This window comes from Calidris pugnax, unplaced genomic scaffold (assembly GCF_001431845.1).
Source record: "Calidris pugnax isolate Ruff unplaced genomic scaffold, ASM143184v1 scaffold53, whole genome shotgun sequence".
In the NCBI taxonomy this organism is placed as follows: domain Eukaryota; kingdom Metazoa; phylum Chordata; class Aves; order Charadriiformes; family Scolopacidae; genus Calidris; species Calidris pugnax.
In genome coordinates this window covers 1,910-14,544 of record NW_015090792.1, presented here as the reverse complement: position 1 = coordinate 14,544, position 12,635 = coordinate 1,910, and the positions used below count along the sequence as shown (strand labels likewise).

At 41.8% G+C, this 12,635-nt stretch overlaps 1 protein-coding gene across 1 annotated transcript in view; it reads right to left on the bottom strand.

Moving 5' to 3' along the window:
• The window catches only part of PCDH15 (protocadherin-related 15), a gene marked incomplete at its 5' end in the record, with an annotated part of 305,454 nt that extends 298,289 nt beyond the window's left edge, over window positions 1–7,165 (bottom strand). Inside the window, 2 exons of the mRNA XM_014966628.1 lie at window positions 394–506; window positions 7,057–7,165. Of these exons, the coding sequence (XP_014822114.1) occupies window positions 394–506; window positions 7,057–7,165 (222 nt within the window). The remainder of the gene's footprint in view (window positions 1–393; window positions 507–7,056) is intronic.
• Between the last annotated feature and the right edge of the window lie 5,470 nt (window positions 7,166–12,635).

The following is a 12,635-nucleotide window of genomic DNA, read 5'->3' as shown; positions in this document are numbered from 1 at the left end:
CAGATTCTCCTTGCTGCTAATATTCAGTACTCAGACTATGGTTCTCTAACACGGGTTGTGAATGGGAGGAAACACACAATATAAACCAAACACATTCCCAAGACAAGCGAGTTTGTAAGCAGCAAATGTACAAGCAGTACTTACAGTTTGTTCATACAATATCAATATAACATGAAATATTATTAACTCAATCACGAGTCATTCCCTTTTTAGAAATACTTCACATTTTTCTTCCCCCCCCCTCCGTGCTAATTGATGCCTGACAGGTTAAAAAATAAAAAAAAAAGAAAAATGAAGGAAAGACAAGCAAGCCCATCCCACATTTTTTGTAGAGCTTTCTGGTACTTAGCAGATTTCAAAACCATATGGAAATAATAATTCAGTCAAAATTACCTTAATAACCAAGTCAAACTTCTGGTGCAAATCCCTGTTTATTGGCTTTAGGAGTGTTAGTGCAGCTGTTGTGAGATTCATATGGAAATACTCTGGATAATCCTCAGGAGCACCTGTAAAAAAAGACATCGAGGTTTGAACAAATGCTGTTTCTGAAAGATTTAGTTAAACAATATATTTATTTTATTCATTAGTCATCAAAGGAACATAAACTATTCCTGCTATTACAAGGATAAAATATTGCATCATGTGTTCATGGAGCTGAATGATGCTACTAGCATCATGGGTTTAATATTATCATTATTTCCTTACTCTCCCTAACCATGAAGATTCTTCTCAAATGGGAATATCCCAAAGTACTTGGTAACAGCAGGAGTCCAAATACACCTGCAGCTGGTGGAAATTCTGCTTCCCAGTTTTCAGGAGATATAAATCTAATCAGGCAAAAGGACACAGGAAGAAATGAGCTTTCACTGCAAATCATGTTCCACTTCTACACACCACACTCCTGAAACTCAACTTGCTAAATGCATAACATCAAGATTTTCTCTTCCCCTTTATGTTTTCCCTGAGGTATTGCTGGACATACACTGACATTAGTCGTGAAGCAAAAAGCACCGTGAACCATTTTTCACTGCTCATATTTAAACAAAGAAAATACACAATGAGGTGATGTGACAAAGATGTTACCGCTAAGTTCATGATAGCCACATTACTGCTCACAGATGATGCTCTGACATTTGCAATTTAAAATGCACATTTTAAACACCTTTGTTCTTGTAGCCCTCTGATGCTCCTATGCATAATTAATGACATGCACGTAACTATTAACAACAGAGACGTTATTTTAGAAATCCTTCTAAGAAAAGAAGTTTCTCATCAGGGAGGAAGCACCACATGAAACCTCATCCGTGTCTAATAGCTTCCACTTATTATCAGCAGTAAATAGTATCTCCGTGGCTGTCAGTTTCCAGGATACTCTCCAACCCAGTTAAAAAAGCAGCAGTCAGAGCCTGAACAGATTTGTGAACCCATGGAGACCCAGCAAGAGCTATGCAAAGGATGGAGACAGCTGTGATCTTGCTGTGACTGGCCCCTAGGCTGGCCAGGCAGGCAACTGCAGCCCAAAAATGTCCCCATAGCACCATGCTCGAGTCAAAAGGCTCTAGCAGCATAGACTGACACAGGAGGAGGTAAGAATTAAGCGACAGTCATTTTGAGCCACATGATTCTCAAAGAAAGTTTTCAAAAAGTTAGCAATGGTGGAGTATCAATTGCCAGGGTAGGATGAAGAAATAAGTGTACAGGATACTCATCAGCAACAGCCTGTTGCCTGTCGGGGAACAGAGTCTGTATCATTTTTTTTTTCCTAAAAGGCAAAGGGATGTTGTCTCCTAATTTGCATGGCAGAAAAGTGTGTTTGCCTACTGGAGTCTCTGTGTCTTATCCCAGTTTGTTTTGGCTTAACTGTCTGACTTGCCTAAGGCAGCCTGACTCCCAGCTGGGGAGATGTGAGAGCACAAATCTGAACAGAGCAGGGCTCAGAAAGCCCAAGTGTTTAGAAACAGCATGAACTCCAGCATCTCACAGCCTTTCAGTATTACTAGAAATATGTGAAGAAACCAAAACACAGATTACAAATCTAAGGTCTTGAGTCATTTTAGGTCTAGGAATAGTCCTATGTAGCGGCTGAGAGTCCTGTGTAGCACAGAGCACTCCTCTGTGATGGTATAAATGCCCCAATAAGTTATCTGAGCTCATGAGTTATGACATTTTAAAGCAGCTATGACAGCAGGACAAATATTGCCGGGAGAATACAGTACAACAGGGCATAAGATTCAACACAAAAAAAGACCACTTTTCTGATAAATGATGCTATTATTTGTTCACCTTCCAAGTGGAATGATTAGAAACTGTTTTTAGAAAGTCAGTAGCTATCCCAGGAGATAGATTGTGGTCCAAACTCATGTGCAATACTTTAATTTGCAACTCATCATATGACAACCATTTGCTATATTGTGTGCATATTGTGCTTATATATATTATGTGTGTACGTATATACACACACTGTACATATTTTGCAAACACCTCTGTATACATGTATGCTGTGCACCCAGAGATTAGTAACAGAAGAACCACAATGGATTATTTTTAATATTACGCCACCAACATAAATGCAGTTTCTAGCTCTAAGTCCTCCCTCCCCTTCCCCCTCTTTTAATTTCAATTCCTAATTAACTGCTCTAATTTTTTAAGAGCACTAGGCATCCAGCAGGAGCTCCAACCTTTTGGCAGTTAACAGATTGCTGTAGTCTTAGGAGGCTGCACATGACAAGGGCTGATGCTGAAGCTAAGAAACCTCAAGAAATGAAGGACTAAAGGCAAAAGAAAAAACAAGATGTTTCCTGAAGGAGAACAAATACATAGGGGAGGATGAGCCAGCTGTAAGAGGCACAAAGCAGGGAAGATGAAGCTCACATTGTGTAGAGATGTCATGAAAGAATCCAAGAAAAAAAAACACCAACCAAACAGGTAAAGGAGGAAAGTACAGCAAGGCGGATGATCAGGAAAGTAAAGATTAGAGTACAACAGAGCTGGATTGTCTGAATCCTAACTGATTATGCCTGCTCAGTTGCTGCCTACTACAGGAAGAGCCCAAACTCCAGGATACCTTAAATTCTGGAAGTCAAGTTTTCCAGGAACAGAGATATCTGCTTCTTCATACACAAAAATATTTGTATTTTGAGAGAGCAGACCAATCCACAGTCCACACTGTTGCCTGATCTGTCTCCCAAGAGGAGGAATTTCCTACTGCAGCTGTAACCACGTGTCTTCAAAATGTGTCATCTGCATATTACAGACAAGCACAACTGGCCAGAGAACTGTTCACACCACTCCTACACTGCCAGTCTCTCATGAGTCCAGCCTCCACGAAGATGTAGTCCAGGAGAAGCAGAGAGGCCTAAAGCTGTATGGATGAGCTCTGAATCTCCCTACTCCAGAAATCCACCTGGAGAGATCCAGGGTATCAAAAGGTGGTGGGCCAGCATGCACTGGTGGGTCTGTAAGCACCCTGAGAAAGGAGGACAGCACAAGAAGGGTGGCATGTGGTTTCCCTTCTATACTTTAGAGCGTTGATTGCTCCAACCACATCAAAAATGAGCACCGAGAGCTCAAAAGATCTCTGGTTACACTCCTTTGGCTCAGGCAACAGAAGCAGTGAGCCAACAGGCCAGGAGGAAACATGATCTCTTCTACCTTGATGATCTTAGATCAGAGGGGAATATCCACAAGGTGAAGAGTGCTCTTTGGGTTACTTTGCCAGGAGCCAGAGGAGGGCTTTTGTGGGGCACGTTGTCTGCCAGGCAAATGTGTCAGGGAGCTCACAGGACTGGAGAGAACCCTCCTAAAATGTTGTGGGTTTGGGCTTTTCATTTAAATATAAAATAGAATAATTAATTGTCCAAAACTGGCAGCAGAAATCACAGAGGGTCAAAAGTAGAAGCTGTTGATTTAAAGGAAAAATTGACTTCTCCCAAGGACCAGCCCCAGAGAAAAGAAAGCCTTAATATTACTAATAAAAATAGCCAAGGGAAAACCTTCAAATAGGGCTGAGCAGTAAATACAAGAGCAGCACAGGGCTGTGGGGCAGTAAGCATTTAGGGAAAAAATGGGGTGAGACTGCAGATGAGAGAAGGTGAGTTGGCTTCTACTCCCTTGTTATTGCACCTACATGACATACAAAGGGAGGGGTGGCTTGCTTACTTGCTTACACACTTGTGTATGCCAGACACTATAAGTGGGTCTATTGCAATGACTCAAATATATCAAAAGTCAAGGATTGGAAAAATTGGTGCATGAAAAAAAATTTTCCAAACATCGTGTTTTCAAATGTAAAATATTAGGCATTTTATAAGAATTGAAATATTACGTCTGGCCCCGGTTCAATCCTCTTCTCTGAACGACTTTACTGTACTTTGGAAGGTAGTTATTTCATCATGTACTTTAGCCAGTACTTTAAATAGAAGACAAGAATCCTAGTAGTACTATGCTGTAACTAGTCCTCTAATCTTAGGATGACCCTCAAGAATATTTAAGACCTAATCTTCTATCGTTTTATCAGTGTCAGTCCATAACTACTTGAGCAAGTACATTCAGACGTCTTGATATATCCTTTGAGAGGACTGCACTCAGAATGAGAAAGAAAGCAGAAAATAATGGGCTAGTAATACACTTGGGCTATTTCTTCATTTCTCAAGTGCCTTACCCTCAAGTTACTTTTCTCTTCAGCAGTGCTATGCTCAAGTGAATGTGCAGCAATTCAGGCATTTATCGTTACCTCACCGAGCGAGTCTGACTCCTTTCCAATGAACTGCAGGGGAACCTGCTGTTGTTTGAACTGGAGAGGTTCTCTCCTACCCTTCTCATGGGAGAGATCACTATATTCGGCGAAAGGAGCACTGAGGCATTTAACTGAACACTTGAAAGGCTAGTTAGCTTGAAAGCATGACAGGCAGAGATCTGTATGGGCACTTAAGGATGCGGTTAGTAAGCCACATCAAGGAGAAGTGAGTTGTTGTTACGGTGACGCCAGGCTTTGTCAAAAGAAATGGGTCTTTACAGTAGATCCTGAAGACACCGAGAAAGATGCACAGGTTTCATATATAACACCAGTAGTGCCCAGAGCATATGCTGGGACTTGACTTGTACAGGTGTGCAGTGGGACGAAGAAAGCTGGGTAAAAGAAGAACCAAATTAGAACACAGTCAAATCAAATCAAATTCAAAATCATTCTCATATTCAGTAAGTAGCTTATTCTCTCACTCTGTGGACCTTCCAGTGTTTAAAAAAAGACATATCCAAAGATACAAAGAACTATGTTTAGATCTAAAGCAAGGGGAAAATCCATATAACGAGATATATCTGCAAGGGCTATTTCCTGTGAAACTATTTAATATTTTTTGTGAGGTAATGGCTAAAATATAAATAGCACTGCATACTGGCAAAGATGAAGGCAGACTTAAAATCTAAAAAGAAATCCTTTTGAAGAGCACAGGAGGGAAAAAAAAAGACAGCCTTTTCATTGAAAAATTCCCCAAACTCCCCAGATTGTTATAATACGTCTTTCTGAATTATTTCTTCAAGGTCAAAACAGTCATTCAAACATTAAAACATAACAGGTTAGTGAAACAATTTTTAATAAGTTCACTCCTGAAGAACTTCGCAAGTTATGCAAAGAACTTAAAAAAAAAATGGACTAAACACTGCACTAATGCATAACTGTCAATAGCAGAATTTATAAATACGCCAAGGCCATTTTCAAACATAAAACCAGCTAGTATATTTACTCTACAAGTATTTACAAACTTCATTACAAAACACTTTTGCTGGAAGAGGACAAGTTGACATCAATGCATGTCTTGGTCTGCCAGGTTTGACTCCAGTTATAGCCTGAAAGGATCTAGCTTTCTCCACAGCTATCCAAAAAAACCTTGATTCCTTTTCTTAGAGGGCACTGAGGTCTGCGGTGCTGAGGCCAATCTGCACGACCACATCCTTGTGATGGTCCTGGGCCCTGGAAACGCCTCCAGATCAGTCTGTTGGCAACGCTCAGGCTCCTGCATTCTGCACACAGAGCCCAGGACCTGCACATTCAGCACAAGGGTCCCTGGTACAGTAGCAAATCACTTGTACCCTCCTAAGATGGCAGACACATCAAACCATCTACCCTATTATTTTTCCCACCCCACAACAGAAATATAATATACATAAACTGATTTTCTTTTTTTTTTAATGACAAGCAAAATATGTATTCTGCTCATTAAAGTCTTTACCTCCACCTCTCCATTGGTGGAAAGCCACGTAGCTGCAGTTTAGCGAAGCAAACATGAAAAGGTTATGATTCCACAAAACAGAATTTTCAATTCCTATAATTTTCAAATTACTATGACATCAGTCTCTGTACTGCGGGAAGAACAGGGCAGGTGGAGGACTGCAACAGCAGACTGCTGCCTCAGGACTTCCCATTATCAAATCACACAAGCTAAGCAACTGGAAACAAATGCCAAACACAGGAAAGTAGCAGGAAAAAAAAACAACCACAGCAGAATACACGATATCCCCCAGCAAAGTGGGTATCTCTGAACTCTTTCTAGAACTGCATTCCCCTCTGGCCAGAAAACAGCATAAACTAAATAAACACTGATTTTCAAGGGAAAGCCTGCAAACTCACAGTCAGCAAATCAAAGGTGGGTGCAGTAAGACCCTTTCAGTTGCTCTGTGCCAGAAGACTTTTGGAAGGAATGCTGCTCTAATTTGCCTTTCTTTAGCATCTTTTATTGCATCTTTGCACCTGTGAAGGAAAAATGCTTGGCAGTGTAGCTATAGGCAGGCAAGTCTCTCTCTTTTTGCTTCCTGTGCTGCTCCATTCACTAAACCAGACAATTCTAAATCTAATCTGAATAAATAATAATAAATAATGCAACCGCCAGAAATAAGCTTCTAAATTGCAATTAAGCGTAAACAAGTAGAACAATGACTTCAAGCCTCCCACTACCACAATATGAATTTTTATCAGGTTTCCACTCTCCCAGTCAATCTTTCTCTGGCTGGTCATAATAAAGCGACTGATTGTGAGTGACAGCAAGAGTAGCAGACACCAACCGACTAGGATGGAATAGAGGATGCCCGGTCGATCAGAAGGAGGCTGGATGTTTCGATCCTGATCTATGGCTTGTATGGGTGGAGTGACACTGATGGGATTCACACGGGCCTGAAATGAAAAACCAGACAGATTTTGAAACAGAACAATTAGAAAGCCAGCAGGCAGGTCTTTAGGTTTCACACAAAAAACATCCCACTGACAAGGATATTTGCTGAAATAGCAGGAGAAAAGCTCCTCATATTTAAGAACAGTTACAGCACATGTCCCTTTCCGAATCAAAATTAAGTAGGCAACATACATATTTCCACAGTAATCTCCTGTCTCTTAGACACATTTTATACTACAATAGTATCTTCAAGCAAATACTCGACTATGCTTCTGTAAACAATGCCTTGAATCAGATGTTTCAGACATCATCGTAGCAGTGAAAAATACAGCAAATGCTTTAAAAAGGGAAATAAAGACGAATCTGAGAATCATTAGGAATTAGAATGGCTGCGATACACAAACACATACTGCAGAAGAAATTCAACCCAAGGCACAGACTTTTCGGGGATAGGTACATTTGAAGAGTTTGGATGGACATTGCAATAATTCACACCATCATTCAGAAGTGGAGAGATCTCACAGGCTGAATATGGAAACAGAAATCCAGAAAAAGCATCCACAGGCTTTTGCCTTGTTCAGAATTTGCATGCCCAGTTCTTTACCTACCAATTTAACAGTATTCCTGTACCTACTAATAGCACTTAGCCCTCACTGTTGCTTCAAATATTTTCTAAAGTTTTCCTATGTGGTGACACCAGAGCTGCCATTCCCAACTCTAAAAGAACAGTTTCAATAACCTTGGCCACCCAATCAACTAGAAATGCAGCTACTCCATGAATATATGTGCACCAGGCTTCTCCCTCCCCTTGGAACTTTTATTTGTGTGACCAAAATGTTTAACAACCTCTATGAAAAGCCAGACTCCTTTTTTCCACGTACCACTAAATCCTGGCAGCCTTTGCTTTGGAAAGCTCTAACAGTCCATGTTCTGCAAGAGGGCATCTGAAATTTAGCATAGGAATACGAACGAGACAAGTCCACGCTTGGCCAAGTTTTGGCACAGCCTTTAGAAATCCCCCTGCAGAGATGTGGGAGGAATCTGCAAGAGCTTGTCAATAAACCTGGAGGGAAAAGAGGTGAGCCAGGAACAAGACAGGAAAAGATGCAAGGCAGTTTGCAAGAGTGGAGAGATAATACCCTCTTCCTGTAATTTTGGATACGTACCCACCATGCCACAAGCTATTCTGCCCATGATTTGCCCACCTAGAAATCGTTTCCTACCGGTTACTTTAGGTCTGATTAGACTTTTCCAGGCTCCTGAGCCAGGGCTTGCAGCCACACATGGTTACACAGCTCTCGGCTTTGGGTGCAGAGCATCTGCCTGCCAACACCAGGCTGGTACCTGCTCACTTTTGCCTCTCTGCTCATGGCTTTTTCCAGAGTTCCCAATGAGCAGGCAAGGTCCTTTGTCACCCGCCTGTTTCCAATTCTGACTGTTTAAAAAATTAAACTCTCAAAAGCGTAATGAGGAAGACAAGCTCAAAATAGGCATAAAGAAAGAGAGAAGAAGATATATTTGACATATGTTTGAATTTTTAAAATGATTTAGGACCGCATAAAAGTTACATGCTGAGAGATAAGATTATGCATAAAACTGTCCAAGATTAAAATGCTATTTTTAAATTTAGAGATGACTGAAGCACTCTTAGAAAAATCTGCATTATAGTTAAATACATACAACAAAACCAGTCTCATTTGCTAAGACTGCCTAGGTTTCAAACTCATCATTACAATATTGCAGGCCAAGCTGAAACATCCAAGTCTACGCTGGAGTAACAGCGATGGATCTAGCTGGAACAAGCTGTCAGCTGTACCTGACTCCCAAAACTAGACTAAAATAATAATTGTTGGATATACAACTCACATAGCAAAGACTGAGAGAGCTGGAGCTGTTCAGCCCGGAGAAGAGAAGGCTCCAGGGAGACCTTGTAATGGCCTTCCTGAAGGGGCTACAGGAGAGATGGGGACGGACTCTTTGCCAGGGTTTGTAGTGATAGGATGAGGGGGAATGGTTTTAAACTGAACGAGGGGAGATTTAGATTAGGTACCAGAAAGAAATTCTTTGCTGTGAGGGTGGTGAGAGCCTGGCCCAGGTTGGCCAGAGAAGCTGTGGCTGCCCCATCCCTGGAGGGGTTCAAGGCCAGGCTGGATGGGGCTTGGAGCAACCTGGTCTGGTGGGAGGTGTCCCTGCCCAGGGCAGGGGGTTGGAACTACATGGTCTTTAAGGTCCCTTCCAACTTTAACCATTCTATGATTCTATTATTCTATGACATGTGCTTTACTTTCCAATTCAAGGAGAATCTTGGGAGCAGCATTTAGAAAAATTGCATTTGAAATTTAACAGAGTCTACTTGAACAACAGGTATTTTCGTTCACGCTACCACTATGACACTGGCTCCTCAGAACCAGTCAGATGAAATGAACAGAGCAAGTGGGATAAGAAAATGAAGAAGTGTAAGAAAACTCAGAATGAAATGTGAAATCCATTAGATTTTTATTCCATGTAAATTGTTTTTCTAAGTACAGCGTACACTCTGAAATGGGCTGCTCAGAAACAGGAGGGTATCATGCAACAAGATCAGTTGCAATCCACTGAAATGTTTAGGGATAATTTAAAGCTGTTTTGAATTAAATAGGCAGATGTGATGTGAAGCAAAGCTAATGGTACTTTTATATTGTTTTAATAATCCATAGATAATGCAAGTATCTTTTTCATTAAGCTTAAATTAAAACTATGAAAACATAACTGCACAAAGAAGCAGCCATTAAGAATGTTAACGAATTTGTAAAAGTGTATGTAGGATTGTTTCATAAAGCATATATATACTTTTAATGAAAAATGATTATTTTAAAAATCTGTGGTCAAAACATGCTTTGATCAATAGCAGTAATAACTATGATCATCACACAGGGATATTTATTTCTTTCCCAAGTGATTTAAAATGTAAAAGGCACAAATAGGTGCTTGCAACATCTCCCAGGTCCTGCCAACGTGGTGCCACTTGGCAGAAAAGCTATCGGGGCTTGTGGGGACCCAAGGCAGCTCCCTGGAGCCCATCTCATGGGGACAGGGCCCCAGTCCTGCCCCCAAAACTCTTCTGTGTATCACGGTTCACAGCTGCTGCTAGAGACCGGCAGACCACAACAATACAACACCCACCACCGTCCTCACCAGGAGGTTCAGAGAAAAGATGAAGCTTTGCTCAGCCCTTTGATAAAGGAGACAGTCTCACACAGATACAAGGTGGCTCCTGACTTAAGCAGAGGAGGTAGAGCCTCCTCACAGCTCTGCAGAGAGGACAAACGTTATAAAATGGGGTCTGCTGACAGCCAACATAGAATCATAGAACGGATTAGGCTGGAAGGGACCTTAAAGATCATTGAATTCCAACCACCCTGCCCTGGGCAGGGACACCTCCCACTAGACCAGGTTGCTCAAAGCCCCATCCAACCTTCAACACCTCCAGGGATGGGGCACCCACAGCTTCTCATGCAACTTGTGCCAGTATCTCACCATCCTCATACTTGCAAAAGACAAAAAAACCAACCCAACCCTATCACTGTCATTCTCAGAATCAAGAGAGCTCTGTAAAATGATGGAAGCTCATTAAAAGGAAGGGAAAACAGATTTATGAAAGAGTGTAATGTTTGCAGCGCCCACAACTGTTTGAGGAGACAGTTGGAGGCAGAGAAAAAGCAGATGCTTCTTTTTTTTTAATTGAAACAGGCTTGAGAAAGGGCAAGGCAAGTCAGCAAGGCTGCATGGCAGCACAGGGAAGGTTACTCAGGATAAATAGATGGCCTTCAAAAAACCAGCCCCTTCGAAGAGAAGAACATAAAAGTGTTCAGAAGCTCTAGCAGAAGTAGGTGAATAAAAAACAAACAAACAAGGAGATCCTGTCACTTCTAGGGTAAAATATGCAGTAATTTATTTACTTTTTCCTCATTAAGGAGGAGATGTCTCAGTTACTGATTGTGGTATTAATAGAATTCCAGGTGCTTCATACAGCAGAATACACCATCAGGCAGGGCAAAAAAAAAAAGAACCCAAACCCTGACTTGCAAGTGTTATCACAATTACTAATAAATTAAAAAAAAAATAAATCCTTCTTCAAAAAGAACTGTGACAGGAAGCCTGCCAGGAAGTCTGCGGGGCCAAGAGATGATCAAGGCAAAAAAAAAAGTATTTAAAAAAAAAGCTCAAAGAGAATAAGGTAGCAGCACAAAACTTGATCATTTTTTTCTTCCTTTTGTGTTCACCATGAAAGTACTTGAATAGATCCCCATGCCAGCACCTTCTCCAGGTCCTGCTAAAAAAATCATAGTATTCAGAGATATTATGGATGGAACAAGCCAAATGAAGAGAAACGTGAGGCCAAGAGCAGATGGATTTCTAAAGGAAGGCAAGAATGAATCATATGAACTTGCTGTGGAGTGTCATCTCCTGCTTAAAAGTGCTTTGGTACCTGAAGAACATCAGGTGGCAAATGGAACACCAAAATTAAAAGGCTCCCAGGGCAACCCAAGAGAATGTTAGCATGAAGCCTAAGGCTTTCACCAGGAAAAATTAGCAGATGAAACAACACTTTGAGCAAATACATAAATAAATACAACACGCCAGGGAAAGCTTGGGTTACTGCAAAGGGAAATGCAATCCCTCAGACTTGCTGTGGTTCCCTGCAGGAATGACTGGCACATGGCTCCCACTGAACTGCTTGATTTCCAGCCCAATTTACCAAGCTCCCTCACAAAATACCCTTACAGAAGTTTGGCCGAGGCAGAACACAAGCAAAGACCTGTGTGTCCCAAAACAGGTTAAGAGAGGTGGGGCAGAGCAGAAGTAAGCTTTCGGTTCTCCTAGGGAGAGAGAGGAGAATCCCTGGGCGTTCATGGGTCAATGTGGTGGTGTCGTTGCAGAGGGTGGTGTGTGAGGGGTGAGTGCGAGGGAGGAACAAGGGGAGAGCAGGCAGGTTAGACTGACTAGAAGGAAAACATCCAGAGATGGTCTCCGCTAGGTCTGTAGCCACAGTCAAAAGGAATAAAGTCACCCAAACTGACCTACCACAGAAACATGCAGCTGTCCAGGTGAGGGGCTGCGTGGAATGTCTGAGCCTGTCACTCAGCTCAATGTCCTCAAAAGAGGACAGCAAAGACAGCAGCGCCCATGTGGGCTGTGAGCAGGTCAATGATCTGCTCAGCCTGGTGGCTGAGCTTGAGGAGGGAGTGGAGAGATTAAGGACCATATGGGAATCACAGAATCACAGAATCTTCTAGGTTGGAAGGGACCTTAAAGATCATCTTGTCCAACCGTCAACTATATTTTGACAAAAATAAACACCCACACAACAAACAAAAAGCAACACCATCACTAAACCATATCTCCCAGCACTACATCAACCCATCTTTTGAACACCTCCAGGGATGGGGCCTCAACCACCTCCCTGGGCAGCCCATTCCAATGCCTGAGAAC